The 13,987-nt window shown below is 52.9% G+C and overlaps 1 protein-coding gene across 1 annotated transcript in view; it reads right to left on the minus strand.

Moving 5' to 3' along the window:
* Positions 1 to 286: 286 nt before the first annotated feature.
* The window catches only part of NSMF (NMDA receptor synaptonuclear signaling and neuronal migration factor), a gene marked incomplete at both ends in the record, with an annotated part of 44,364 nt that continues 30,663 nt past the window's right edge, over positions 287 to 13,987 (minus strand). The window contains 10 exons of the mRNA XM_084272618.1: positions 287 to 384; positions 2,760 to 2,835; positions 3,281 to 3,383; positions 4,963 to 5,042; positions 6,749 to 6,819; positions 7,346 to 7,379; positions 8,218 to 8,301; positions 9,821 to 9,942; positions 11,609 to 11,698; positions 13,704 to 13,756. Coding sequence (XP_084128744.1) covers positions 287 to 384; positions 2,760 to 2,835; positions 3,281 to 3,383; positions 4,963 to 5,042; positions 6,749 to 6,819; positions 7,346 to 7,379; positions 8,218 to 8,301; positions 9,821 to 9,942; positions 11,609 to 11,698; positions 13,704 to 13,756 — 811 coding nt within the window. The remainder of the gene's footprint in view (positions 385 to 2,759; positions 2,836 to 3,280; positions 3,384 to 4,962; positions 5,043 to 6,748; positions 6,820 to 7,345; positions 7,380 to 8,217; positions 8,302 to 9,820; positions 9,943 to 11,608; positions 11,699 to 13,703; positions 13,757 to 13,987) is intronic.

Genomic DNA, 13,987 nt, shown 5'->3' on the forward strand with positions numbered 1-13,987 from the left:
TTCTGCAAGGAACTCCATCCTGTCCTCCTCTCACACAGCTCCTCCTGAGACACCACGGCTCTGACCTGAGACGAGCGAGGTGTCAAACCCTTTCCCTCCAGTCTCTCTTGACCCAGGAGACTTTCCTCCCGACACACTTCCGAGGGCTCCTTCTTCCCTCCCCTCAGCACTGCTGGCTCCCGTCGGGCTTTGAAGGGCTCCCTGTGCCAATAAAAAAGTCTCTCTGCAGTAAGCATGACTTCTTGGACACCGGTGATCAGCTTCCTCTTGCAAAGTCTTCTCCAGCTCATAAAATGTCATCGTAATCCAATAGTTTAGAGTGCTGGCGGGTCTTCCAGAGGCGGTAAAGGCGGAAGTCAAAGTAAGTCTCGATCATTTGCTTACCTAGAAGTGGAACAAAGCAGAGGGGTTACACCCTGCAGTGCAAGGGGGAGACCCCAAAGGACCCCAACCCACCCACTCAGGAGAACCCGTACCCACGCCTTGCTTGGGGAGCACTGACATTCAGCCAGGTGCCTGTGAGCAGCAAACGCCTCTTTTAGATCTCCTCAAACCATGAAAGGCTCCTTAATAATCCCCTGGCAGGGTTTGTCTGTGGGGGCGGGAGCCAAACACAGTCTGGCCCCAGACTTTGACCTCCCAGTGCTGGCCATGGGGGCTGTGAGGATCAGGCAAGGGCTCCAGCAGCCTGTGTGAGGCCATGGGGACGTCAGGAAGTTGCCCATCATGAGTAACCTCACAGCAAAGATTTGTGGGAAACATTAAAAACAATTAACATTGAAAACACAAATTACTTTTTTCCCTGCTTTACATCAGCAGGTTGCTGTCTCTGTGCTGCAGACCCATCCCTTCTCATGGCCAGGAGCTTCCCAGGGAGTGCTTTCCCCACCAATATGCAGAAGAACTTCTTCTCAGTGAGGGTGAGGGAGCCCTGGGATGTGTGTGTGTGTGTGTGTGTAAACACAGGGGCAAACACCCTTGGCCTCTGTGACGACCTTGCAAAGGATTAGTCAGGTCACACTATAAGTGCTTCCCAGACTGGCCAGGGAGATAAATCCAGACGTGTTCTTCAGCCCAGCCCTGCCCAATCAGCTGCTCACAGGCACATGCACCGATCCTGCTGCCTCACCTGCTGCACCCTGTGTAATCCCTGCAGGGAATTGCCCTGCACGGTGCTTCCTGGCACGTGTGTGTGAACGTGCTCGCTGAGGGGTCTGTGCACTCTGCTCCAGACCTCAGCAGGACACACACACAGATCCCTGTGCAGCTCTGGTGTGCTCAACTCCCAGACATTGCTACGACAGGGAGTAGGAGTAAAGAATGACCTGTCAGTGCTGACAGCAGCTGTGAGCAGCAGAGGAATATGACAGCTTGGGGCTACTGATGCACACAAAGCTGGACAAGAGCCAACAATGGGCACTGGAAGCCCAGGAGGCCAATGGAATACTGGGCTGCATCCTCAGACGTGTGGCCAGCAGATCAAGAAAGAGGATTCTCCCCCTCTGCTCTGATCTGCTCTGGGGAGACCCCCTGTAGTGCTGTGTCCAGCTCTGGAGCCCTCAGCACAAGAAGGACATGGACCTGTTGGAGCAGGTCCAAAGGAGGCCATGAGGATGATCGCAGGGCTGGAGCTCCTCTCCTGTGAAGCCAGGCTGAGAGAGTTGGGCTGGTTCAGCCTGGAGAAGAGAAGGCTGCAGGGAGGCTTCAGAGCCCCTTCCAGTCACTGAAGGACTTGAAGGAAAGCTGGGAAGGATTGTTTGTAAGGGCACAGAGCGATAGGACCATGGTTTAGGGGTGATGGTTTTAAACTAGAGCAAAGCAGGTTTAGATGAGACCTTAGGATAAAGTTCTTCGCTCTGAGGGTGGTGAGACACTGGCCCAGGTTGCCCAGTGGAGGCCCCATCCCTGGAGACATTCAAGGTCAGGCTCGGGGCTCTGAGTGACCCGGTCTAGTGAAAGGTGTCCCTGCTCACTACAGGGGTGGGACTAGATGGCCTTTGTAGGTCCCTTCCAACCTCACAGAGTCTGGTATTCTATACATAACAACAGTGCTTACAGCCTAATGCTGCCCCCGTTTATCTCCCCAGAGAACAAAGTACTGAGGGCCACAGGGAAGATAAAATAACAAGGGCAACTTTGGAATGAGGCAACTCCATGTCGCTGGTGAAACTGCACCCACAATTACTACTTCCATTGACCACAGAACAGGAAGGATTCTGTAGTGCCTTGTAGTGCCCTGAGCTACAGGCAGAAAAAAGCAAAGCAGACTGGGATGCAGAATGGCTGTAATGGGCTACTTCCCAGTCACTGATGGCACCAGTCCTTCAGTAAGACCACCAGACACAGTAAGAGATCCCTGCACGCCTGGTGACAGAGAGGGATCTGCTCCCTGGACTTGATGTGCTCTAGTGACATGATTCATCTCCTAAACTCTGCCTAGAAAGCAGCTGATTATTTAGGAGGACTCTGCTAGTGGCAGCAGCAGTGGGAGAAGGCTCTGCAGCTTCAGGCACAGCCAGCAGCACAGCAAGGCTACCGGCTGTGCCTGAAGCCACACAGCCTCCTCCCAGGCTGTGTGAAGATGTGAGCATGGAGGAACTGCAAGGGAAAACCCAAGCTAACCACACATGGGGCTTACAAGCAAAAGGATGACTGTGGCAGGGCTTAAGGGAGCTTAAAATTGCTTCTTCATAAAGCTGCCCACTGAAGGAGGCAGGCTGATCAAGGTGACGCGTGTCTTGGTACAGAAGATAACTTACCTTGAGCTGATAGTTCAAGTGGAGACTCAAAGGCAACCCTATAAGGATTCATTAAGTTTTTCAGATTCTGAAATAGCTGAAAGGAAAACATATGGAGAGTTAGAAGCTGAAAGGAAAGAAGAGCTCCAGGGCACCTTGAATTGCCCATCCTTGTTCCCCACCTCTAGAAAACCCTCCCCTACACGGCCTTTAAAACCCCAAGCTCAGCAGTAAGCGCTCTGAAGGACTGTATCCCCCAAAGGCTGCAGTTCCTGTCCCTTCCCTCCCTGCTCTCTGGGGAGGGCACAGGGTGGGTTGCTCAGTTGCAGCCGCTTGTGGGACAGGGTGGCAGCGTGTTTCACGGGACAGGGTGGCAGCGTGTTTCACGGGACAGGGTGGCAGCGTGTTCCACGGGACAGGGTGGCAGCGTGTTTCCCCACAGCAGCAGGGGCGGGTTTAGAGTTCACAGTGTGCCTGCTGACTCCCTGGGCTCGGTGCTGCTCAGCAGCCATTCCCAGACAGTCGACACAGGGCGCTCTCACCTTCTCCCCATTGGGGTTTCCAAGAACATAGCAGCCCATGATGTGGATGATATTTGGTTCAGGATTGACTTTACTCATCAGCCGGCTCAACCTCTTCCAGAAGCTGAAGAAACAAGGAGAAAGCAGAATGAGTAATTAAAAAAAGAAGTCGACATCCTCATAACATGAGCAAGCACAAGGACACGTGTGCACACGCTGCTCAGAGGGGCCTGGGGCCTGGAGCCTGAGGAGCGAGGTGCTCAGGAAGGGCCCTTGGTTCACAGACAGGGCAGAGCAAGGGCCTGAGGAGCAGGCTCAGGCCACGTGCTAGAGGAGGAGGAAGAAGCTCATCGAGTCAGGGCAGCTCCAAGGCAAAGAGAAAGAAGCAAAGTTCACCAGGAGTGCTTTCAGCCTTAGAGTTTCACTAAGCATCCTCTTTCTGTAGTAGTTCCCTCCAAGTTTCTCTCCCATTTCTAGCAACAACTATCTTTTCTCAATATGAGTGTTACCAGTGCTCTGGTTCATTTCCAGGGCATGGAATCAGCAGAAACAGCTCAAGAGACACCACCAAACCCAGCTCTCCATCCTAGGCAGTGCTCGGGGCTGCTCACCAGCCAGACCTGCTTTACATTTTGAGCCTGCTGACCAGGCACTCAGCGCCCAAGGGACATGAAATACAACTGCCTGCCCAGTGCAGGGGGTTAGAGCAGCCTTCTCACAGGCTCTCAAGCCCCACAGTTCCTCTGTGGGGTCTGCAATCAGCTTGCAGCCTCAGCTTTTCTCTGGAATGCCTCCCAGGGGCATACAGCCTGGATGGAGACACTCACTTCCAAGCATCCAAGTTTTCAGCTGTGTGGTCGCAGCTTTCTGAACGCCCCTGAATTACCAGCATCGGCCCAGTTATGCCTGCTACACTCTCAGAAGCCTGTACACACACACACATGCTGGAGGATGTTATTGACAGTGTTTGTGCCAGAACAGGAGTGTGCTGAACAGATGTGGATTTTAATGCTCAGCTCTCCTGCCAGCACAAAGTTGTGTAGGAGCAGGTTGATGTATGTCCTCTCCCCCACAGTGAGCACTGCTCGCCAAGCCAGACTGAGCCAGCACACAAAGGAGCAGGCAGCAAAACAGGCAAAGCTTCAACTCTCTGCAAGGAGAAGCAAAACTGCCTGAGCAATCCCTGCAGAGAGGCTGGCGTGCTCAGGAAAATCCTCCTCAGCAACGTGCTGGACTTTGGGCAGACTCTGCAGAGACAAATTCCATTTCCCCCTGCAATCAGGAGGGCAGTTACTGGAGGCAGCTGGGGGTGGGGGGAACGGGAACAGTTGGATTTCTGCCACTAGCTGCCTGCTTAGGAATGCTGCATCAGCCACTCCTGCACAGCAGAGGCACGAAGTGCATGTTCTGGTTAGCAAAGCCTTTGCTAGAGCAAATGACAGGTTTTTTTCCCCCTCTTTTGATAGTCTCTCTGGACTAGAGATACTAAACCTCCTGATGACCTATCCCAGGGCTGCACCCTTGGGACGAGCTCGGCTCCATCGTCTTCGTAACCCTTCCTGAAGGAGCTGTAGCTGCTACAAGGTTCCTCCTCAGCTTCCTCTTCCTGTGACCCCCCTCCTCCCCTCTCCTGTTGGGCCACAAACACTGAGCAAACTGAGCAGAAAGATGCTACTTGAGCCCAGAACAGCGCAGCCACTCACAGGATCATATCTTCCTCCTTCTCCACTTTGGCGAAAGTGGCGACTTTGTTCTTTAACAGGTATAAGTGACCGGGACCTCCCTGCAAGAGATACAGAGAGAGAGAGAGAGAGAGAGAGATGGAACTTCACACAGGCCTGAGGAAACCAGCCCTGGGGACGTTTCTGGTCCTGCAGAGTCATACCCAGGAGTGCCACGAGGGAGCAGAGCAGGCACACCGGGCTGGCACGGCTGCTGCCACCTCCCTGGCAGACACCACAGGCACTTGCTCAGGGAAACATTCCCATACAGGGGATGAGTTCCCTGGTTTTTACTGTTATATGCCCACCTCACTCTAGAAAGGCACAATAACAGACAAAAATCTTCCTCCTGGGTGGCTGGAGAGCAATGGGGAAGACAAGAAAGTCCCTTTCATTTGGGGATGCTGGGGGACTTGCCGTGGTAGGCTGATGAGAAGCTGAGCACAGCAGGGAAGAACAGTGTAGAACAGGACTTTGGCAGCAGCCAGCATAAAAGGATTGAGCACAACATCAGGGAAATGAAGTCACAATCTCCAGGTCAGCATGGTGCAAACCCTGCTGGTTTCCAGCATCGGGCACCTGCGAGGGAGTGCGAGTTCCATTACTGTCCTGGGTCTGGCCAGGAGGGAGTTAATTTCCTTTCTAGCAGTAGGTAGAATGCCATGTTTGGGAGCTGGGATGGGAGCAGGGCTGATAAGACTCTAGGTTTAGGTGTTGCCAAGCAGCCAGGGACTTCTCAGTTCTCCATGCTGCCCTGCTAATGAGAAGAGGGGCACCCAGGGAGCTGGGAGGGGACACAGCCAGGACAGGTGACCCAAACCAGCCAAAAAGGGTATTCTGTGCTAATTACATCATGCTCAGCATAAAGGGGGCTGGTGGGGGGAGGAACGTGTGGCTCTATGATGTGCAGTTCAGGGACAGTCCAGCTTTGGATGGGCTCTGAGCTGTGCAGGTCAGTGAGAAATTGCATTGTCCATCACCAGTTTTGTACATTTTGCTGTCAAGTCCTGTTGTTGCTATTGCTCCCTCCCCCTTGGCTCTCCCAGTAAACTGTCCTTTCCCCAACCCATGAGCTCTGCCTTTGTCTTCCCTCCCTTTCCCCCCATGTCCCCAGTGGAGGGGCAGCGAGCGAGTGGCTGTGTGGAGCTCAGCCCAGCTTTGGCTGGGGCTAAACCCTGACAATCACCTTCCTGACTTCTCCTTTCGAGGTTCCTCACACAGCTGCTGGGGAAATCCACAGCTGACTGCTCTGAGGAACAAGAGGCTCGGGAAGGAAATCCCTGGCAAGTCTCAGATCCAGCAGGGCCTGAGTCTGTCCCACCCCCAGCTCAGCAAGCCTGTACCCTGACCCTTGTCCTGTGTTCGCTGGCCTCCAGCTCTGCGCTGTGCCATTCTTCAGCCTGACCCCAACACACCACTGACACCATCATATTGAACCTACACAAAACCCACAACCAGCAATGCTCCTTCCTTTCTCCAGCACCCTCCTCCCGAGGCTGCACTCATGCTGCTTTGCCTGGGTTTCCTTGAAAGCAGCAGAGAAACAGCCCAACCTGGGAGCTGGCCACACTAAATCAGGTTTTATTTCCTGCTGTCACAGCAACTTGAGGCTGCTCATTGTCTGGGGAAGTGCAAAGTGAAAGCTGTACACATGCAGTTCCTTTAACAGGACCTGACTTTGGACTATCTGGTTCCTCGGTGTAATTTTCCCTCTAGAACATGACAAGCAGGTAACACACCACCCAAGCGCTTCACAATTCTCATGTACCTGGCAAAATATCAGCATCTTCCAGATTTTGCAGCCTTTCCGATAAATGTTGAGCTTCTTCTCTATTTCCTCTGAAAAAAAAACATGTTGGAAAAGATGAACCCTGCAGAAAGCTAAAAATTAATCTTACTTCTTCTCCCTTGAGTGCCAGAGGCAGGAGGCTGAGCTCTGAGAGGTGCTCAGCACCTGCATTCCCACCGATGTCAAAGTAAACCCTTTTCCTTCAGGCTGTGGAAAGCAGGAAACCACATCAGGTCCCAGGGCAGAGCAGGCACAGGCACAGTGCAGCTCCAGCCCCTGCTCTCCATCCTGACCCTCTGTTAATGTTCCTACTTGTCTACAACAAACAGGCACCTTTGCTGCCCTGTGCCTCAGCTTCCCCTTCATAAACCCAGAGCTTGGCAGGAAGATTGGCTGCAGAAGTGAAGTTTTATTGCTGTGGCACATCCAGCAGCAGCTGACTGACTGGCAGGGGTCACTGGAGTGATAAAAACACCTTCAGAAGTGGCAGCTGAGGCACGGGGCAGTGAGTGACTTTAACACACTGGTCAGTCACATTTGCAACGGGCAGGAGTTAAGGAAATAATGCTCACGTACCTAGAATGTCATCAAAGGTGGCATGTTCATGGTCCTGGAAACCAAGAGAGAAGGCATGTCAAGGTTCACTGTCACTACAGCAGCTCCCATGACATCACTGTAGTCTCTAATCTTGTACACAATCCCATTCACAGGCAAACACATGCTCTAAGAGCAAGATCCTACCACCCAATGGCTCCAGTCACACAGTAACTGCCACTCTGACACACAGATCAGCCAAGACGCCCAAGACTGAATGGTCCATGAAGACCAAGCCCACCCAAAGGCCTGCAGATGAATCCTGCAGGCAAGTCCAATGCAGTCAGCATCAGCAAGGTGTACCTGCCTCAGCCCATGGTTTGTAGCCAGCCTCCAGCTTTACACGTCTGAGCTGGCTGACAAACACATCTGCCTCTGGCCTGGCAGGGTCATCAGGACAAGGGTGCAGCTCTCAGAGGGACAGCTCAGCCCCCCAGCAGCATTGCCTGCAGCACACAGAGCTCTCCAGGCTGCCAGCCCCATCCTTCCCTTTCAAACTATGAGAATATAAAGTGATGTGGAAGAGGTGACCTGTGACTCCTGGCTGGCATTTCAGATACCTGCTTAGGCAGGACACTGAGTGAGAAATCCAGGTTAAATGAACAGCTGACAGGGGTGCACCATTGCACCACTGCAGAGCTCCCCCAAACCCCAAATCTTCAGCACGCTCTCCAGCCCCTTCCCAACAGCTCTGCCACATCACATCAGTGTTTCAGCACCACCATAACAAGACAAAGGGACAAAAACAAGGGGTAGGGACAAAAAAAACCTCCACCAACCAACCAACCAACCAACCAACCAACCTTTGCACGAAGCTCCCACACATCCAGACACAGCAGGAGTGACATACTTACGTAGAGAATGGGGATGATAGAGGAATCGTCCCTGCGGATAATTGTTGGGACATACTCAGCTTTGGGCACCTTGGAAGAAATGAGCTGGAAGAGGGAAGGAGTGCAAGAGCATGAGGAGAAGCCAGTGGAATCTGGACAGAGGCACAGAAGCCATCACAACAGTGTTTTACTCAGGTGCTCTCAGGTGTTACCCAAACCAACCCAGCCTATCTGCATCCCTGTGGAAGGTCCTCCAAGCCTTCAGTTCACTGTGGAACACCCCCAGGCCTCCCACACACCCCCAGTGCCACAGACTCCCTGACCCCACAGATGAGCACACAGCTCTGCCTAAAGAGCAGGACTGAGTCGGAGGGACCGGTTTGTAAATGGGGGACTGGTGTGTGCAGGGGATGAAGAAGCTTGTGTGTCACCACACAGCTTCTGCACAGCCTTCCTCTGCGGTGGGGTCTGTGCTTCGGGCTGCAGCTCAGCTGGCCAGGGTGGGAGGGCTGTGTGCCTGGGTGGGAACCAGCCAAGGGCTGCAATGGCATCAGGCACTGGTGGCACACAGCCACAGGATGTCAGGCGAACACAGGATGCCTGGCAACTCCAGCTGAAGCTTCAGCTGGCTCCACCAGCACAAGACACCCTGAGGATGGGCCTGCCATCAGCACCAGCCATAGGGCTTTGGGAACCCAGGCAGTCTGGCTGTGCTGTGATTACAGCAGTGAATGGGGGTGCCTGAAAGGGCAGCCTGGGTCCCAGCTCACCTAGAGGGCTCCCTGTCACCCCTTTGGCCACATAGGAGTTAATGTACAGTTTCTGCAGAGGCACATGGTGCAGAGTCCAGGGATGGCCACTCCTCACATACACCCCCTGGGGAGACACGCTGGGGTACCAAGGGCTGAGCAAACTCCTGGGTTGGGTTCCTAGTGTGTGGGTTTCACCTGGTCACTGCCCTGAGAGCACTTCCAGGCTGAGACTGCACAGCCAGCATACTAATACTGTACATGTACAAGCAGACCATCTCTTCCCAAGACTAAGCAGGACCCATTCATACCCAGTCCTGCTGTGCCAGACTGGCAACGCTGCCCTGAGAACAATCCAGAAGCTTGAGATCCTACGTTGCTCAAGTACTTGTGCCTGTGGCCAAAGAAGGGATGTGTGAGAACCTGGTCCCATCTGCATAACCCCATAGAGCAGAGCAGGGGGAGCACAGGGGGCAGCTCAGCCTCAAGGAAAGACACAAGCAGAAAGCATTTCAAGGGGTGACATCAGCTCCAAAGCAAACTGGGCAACTAACCACAGGAAGGAGGGACCACTGGGACTGGAGACCTGGGTCTCTTACCAGGATTATCAAGACCCAGGCTAACTTGATTTGGTGTTGTTGACAGTCCTGCTTTGATTTAGGGTTGAACTACAGCTACTTCTAGTTTTCTTTCATCACATCATCCCAAACAATAACAGATGCCATGTCTTGGCTGACCTCTGAGTGACCATCACTCACCCCTGAAGACCTGCTTCCATAAAAGCCTCTTTCCATGAAGACTGAATTTAACTCAACACCTCTGAAAGGACACACAGACCCTGAGTAGGTACAGGCAGCTGAGGTGGAAACTCTCACCATTATTTTTGGTGGAATAAAGTCTTCTCCATCACATGCCATGGCTTCAAGTTCCTTTTCTGCTTCCCAGTTCAAGTCAAAGTCGCCATCCAAAGTGCCGCAGGAATCCTGAAGGTCATGGCCTGCCAGAACACAGCGTGCATTAACAGGAGGGAACAGCTCGCCTGCCCCGCTCGCTCCCGTCCGGCAGCTACCTCGCGAGAGGGACCGCAAGCCCCGAGCCTCGTGCCCTCCTTTCTTCCACAGAGAGACAGACACCACACTCTGGGGCTGGCGTCTCGGAACAGACAGACACTGAACGAATGACCAGCGCACACACAGAGCCCGATACCACAGGTCACGTCACACTCCATCGCTCTCACAGTCACCCAGTTCAGCTGAGCCACAGGAGGCACCCCCGTCATTCCATGGAGGAGGAGACAGAACGCAGACAGACTCTCTACACTGTAACATTGCCAAGCTGATGAGCAAAGAGTCCAACGGCTTCAAAGCTGGTCTCCTTGTAATAATTACTGCTCTGACTACGTCTTCAGAGTGGTTATAAAGAAACTCCGCCTTGTTGGTCAAACTGGTCCTGGCAGAGAAGTCCCAGAGCGTGAGGACAGCCGTGGCAAACACAGTAGTATTGCAACAGTATGCTTGAATTTGCTCTCCAAACAACCTTACCTGTTGGCCTTCAATGCCTCCTGGGGAAAAAAACATCTGGAAGGAATATAATTGACCGTTAAAGGTTAAAAATAGAGATGGTTCCCCGAAGCCAGGGACTGAGGAAAGAGAACCGAGATGCCTCTATTTGTGCCTTTTGGGACGTCCGAGTGTCACTGGGCAGTGCCTGGAGCCTGTCTGAACCATGTCTTTTTCCATTTGCCTCTGAGTTAGCTGAGGAGGTGGGGAGGAATCGGACTGCAAAGGAACCATCGGGTCATGTTCTGAATGTGGCCTTTCATACCTCTCCCCCTACAACCCAGTACGGTGTCTTCTACAGCTAGGAGGGCTGGATCTTGTGCTTACCTGGTAGGTCAGTTCATTTCATCAGTGACATTCATTTATAATACAACCCATTTCAACACGGGCAAACTCACATCCACCGAGTCCTTGCCTACAGGACTTCAATAAAATCTGGGTAAAACAGACGCTCCCTTTATAAAAAGACAGTGGGAAGATGCTGGCATTTCCTCCTGTAAATTAACACAACAGCATCTCAGTCCCCACAAGCAGAACATCACAGCATCACTGGGGATTCCTGAAGGAATTCCTAGCAGCCCATACGAAGATCAGATTGCCCCAAGCTATCATCTGCGCAGCTAGCACCACCAGGAAATCAAAGCTACATCTCACAGAGCACTACAGCTTTGCTCTTGAGCTATTCTAGCCTAGGAAAGAGCTCCAAAGGGGCTCGTGCACGGGGAGCCAGGCAGCTGAGCCCCACTATGGTGAATGTAGCCTTGGGCTGGTGTGCTTCCAGGTAGGTTGTTCTGGTCCCAAGCGAGTAAGGGATGATGGGAACACAGGGCTGAGCCACCAGGCTAAGAGCGCTGAACCACAGGGTATCCTTCAGTGACTGCACAGTGACAGGAGGTTAGATGTGCTGAGCGCTAAAAATCAGTCCAGGTACACACAGATGAACAGGTGTATATACCTGGCGTGTAACTCACTCAGATCTCATGGAACTAAAAGGATCACAGATGGGACAAAAGGGCAGGGAGGAGTTACTCCAGTGGGACTCCAGTCAACACCTCAGCTGGAGGGTTTGGCCACAGGAGGAAGCTCAAAGGACTCAGAACTCACTTTCTCGAGAGTCATGGAAGGAATCAGCTTTGATGGGAGTCGGGTCACTCCAGGACCTGCTGAAGCTCCTCTCACGCCGTTCGGCAAATGCTAGGATAAAACCAAAGCACCACATTAACAGACTCCAAAGCCACCTCTGTTGCTGCCAGCAAAACAAAACATCCAGCAGATTTCCACCAAAGCCACACATCACGGACTCCCCTGGGCTTGTTCTTCCACTTGCCAAACGCGAGTCCTTTCCACACCACAAACAAGGGTCTATCTTCTGGAGAGCAGAAGACAAAGCGCCCACTTTCTGAGCAGGACCATTACAGGGTGTGTAACACAAAGAGGAGGACACCTGATGGTCTCTCCTCAAACGCACACTGCTCAAACCTCAACTTAATCAAGGCTACTCCAGTGTCCCAGCATCACACTCCGACTCAAAGGCCTCGCAGGGAGATGTACTCTACAGCCAATGACACACACATGACCATAAGGTGGCAGTGGTTCTCCAGCCAGGTCTCCCTTCACGTTGGAGAGACATCCGAATCCGAGCTGCACCGAACAGAACGGGGCCCTCTGGAAAGCTCATGCTTTTAAGATGAAATCCTTCAGTTCTCACTCGCTGCGCTCCTGTGAGCGCTCCCTCCGGGCTCTGTCGGCTTCTTGTTGTTTGTTTGTTTTCATTCCAACGGGCATTACATTGCTTGGACTGGCATTTCCCAAGTGGAGCTGGGCCCAGCTGGCTGCACCACAGGCAAATTCCTGGGAACTGCCAACCACAGCGTCTGACTTGGCAAGCCCATGTGAGAGCCACTGTGCCCAGATTACCAGCCACTTCTGGCCACCGATACCTACTTCTGGTGGCAGAGGGAGCACGCTTGTTGCAGAGTATCTAGTCACAGCACCTCATCTCAGCAGCACAGGAATTCAGTGCAGATCTGCATGACAAGGGCTGAGAAGCAACCTGTCCTCTGCTGCAGCACGTCCAAGTGTGGGTGTCCAGGGAGACAAATCACACGGGAAGTTCTTCAGGTGATCTCCATCCTCAGTCTTCACTTGAAACCAAGCATTTAGCTGTTGTGCACACCAAGAGAGCTTTGAAAACATGACCCAAGAGTTACCAAGGCAGAGGCATGCCAGAACTTCCTGACAGCTGTCGGAGGAGGTGAGCCCTATTCCTTTCAGGCAGTGCTAACTCAGATGCCAATAAAGGCTCTTGAAAGGGCAACACTGTTTGCTCTGTGCCTCCCGTAGCATATGAGAAAAGACAGAAAAGAATGCAAATTCAGCTCAGCAATGCTTTGCTGTGGGCAGTCTGTACACAATGCCTGGCCAGGGGGTGGGAAGAACAAGCTGTTTCCTCTTCTGGAGCAATCCTCAGCTCTCAGGAGCTGGTTACACCCTTGTCAGCCCATTTCACATAAGGGAACTGCCCCAACCAAGCTACAGAGGAGCCTTCCTCAGGGAAAGAGAACTGCCACTTCTCAGGCCAAAGAGGTGATTTCTTCCCCAGTGAGGTATAATAATCCCTTATATCCCTCTTGCTCCAATCTCTTCCCTGTTCCTCTTCTTTCTCCCTTCTGCTGTTCTCTCAGCTCCCATGGGATAGCTTCCCACCAGGTCCTGCTGCAGAGATGACGGTGGGACAGGGGAGGAGAAAAGAGAAAGCCGCCGGTCTGTGTGGCACATGAAGCACGGACTGTCCCCAGGGAGCCCCAGCTGATCTGCATCTTCAGCCCTCACCAGCTCTGCTGAGCTCTCAGTGCTGGGTCTCCCCACAAGTGTCTATGCTGGTGATCCCCGAAAACCACACATATGGGACGAGGACGCTGCAGCTCTCCTTCCACTCAGGCCACAGAGATCTCCCATGATCAAGGCAGAAGGTCCTTGGAAATTGCTTAAAGGCAGCTTGCAGACCTCTGTGTGTCCTGGAGACTTGCAACAGCCTGGCCTTCCCTTGGTTGGGTAGAACGGCATCAGCAGGTGAAATCCTTTCTCCATCCCAGCGCTAGGTCCTTTCTACCCACATCTACATTCAACAAGGGTTCCCTGTGTCCCACCAGCACAAACCCCAACTCCTCACAGCCACATCTTGCAGGTGCTCACTTACTTTGTGCTTTAACCCTTCGGCTCCCCACCATGCGGAGGTGCTTCCGAAAATTCCTGAAAGAAAGGCCAAACACAACCTCTGAGAAAGGTAACACAGAGCAACACCTGGGCCCAGCAGGACTGAAAAAACTGGGAGGAAAAACAATAAAATTAGGAAGACAGAGTATTTCCTTCTGGCCATTCGACAGCTGGAGTCCAGGTTCCCAGCCTGCACCTACTCAGTGCTGGGGGTGGTCCTGTTTGTCGAGCATGGCTGTTTCTTCTCCCTGGGCTGGTGGTAAAGGG

This window comes from Gallinula chloropus (genome assembly GCF_964237585.1).
Source record: "Gallinula chloropus genome assembly, chromosome: 18".
Lineage (NCBI taxonomy): Eukaryota > Metazoa > Chordata > Aves > Gruiformes > Rallidae > Gallinula > Gallinula chloropus.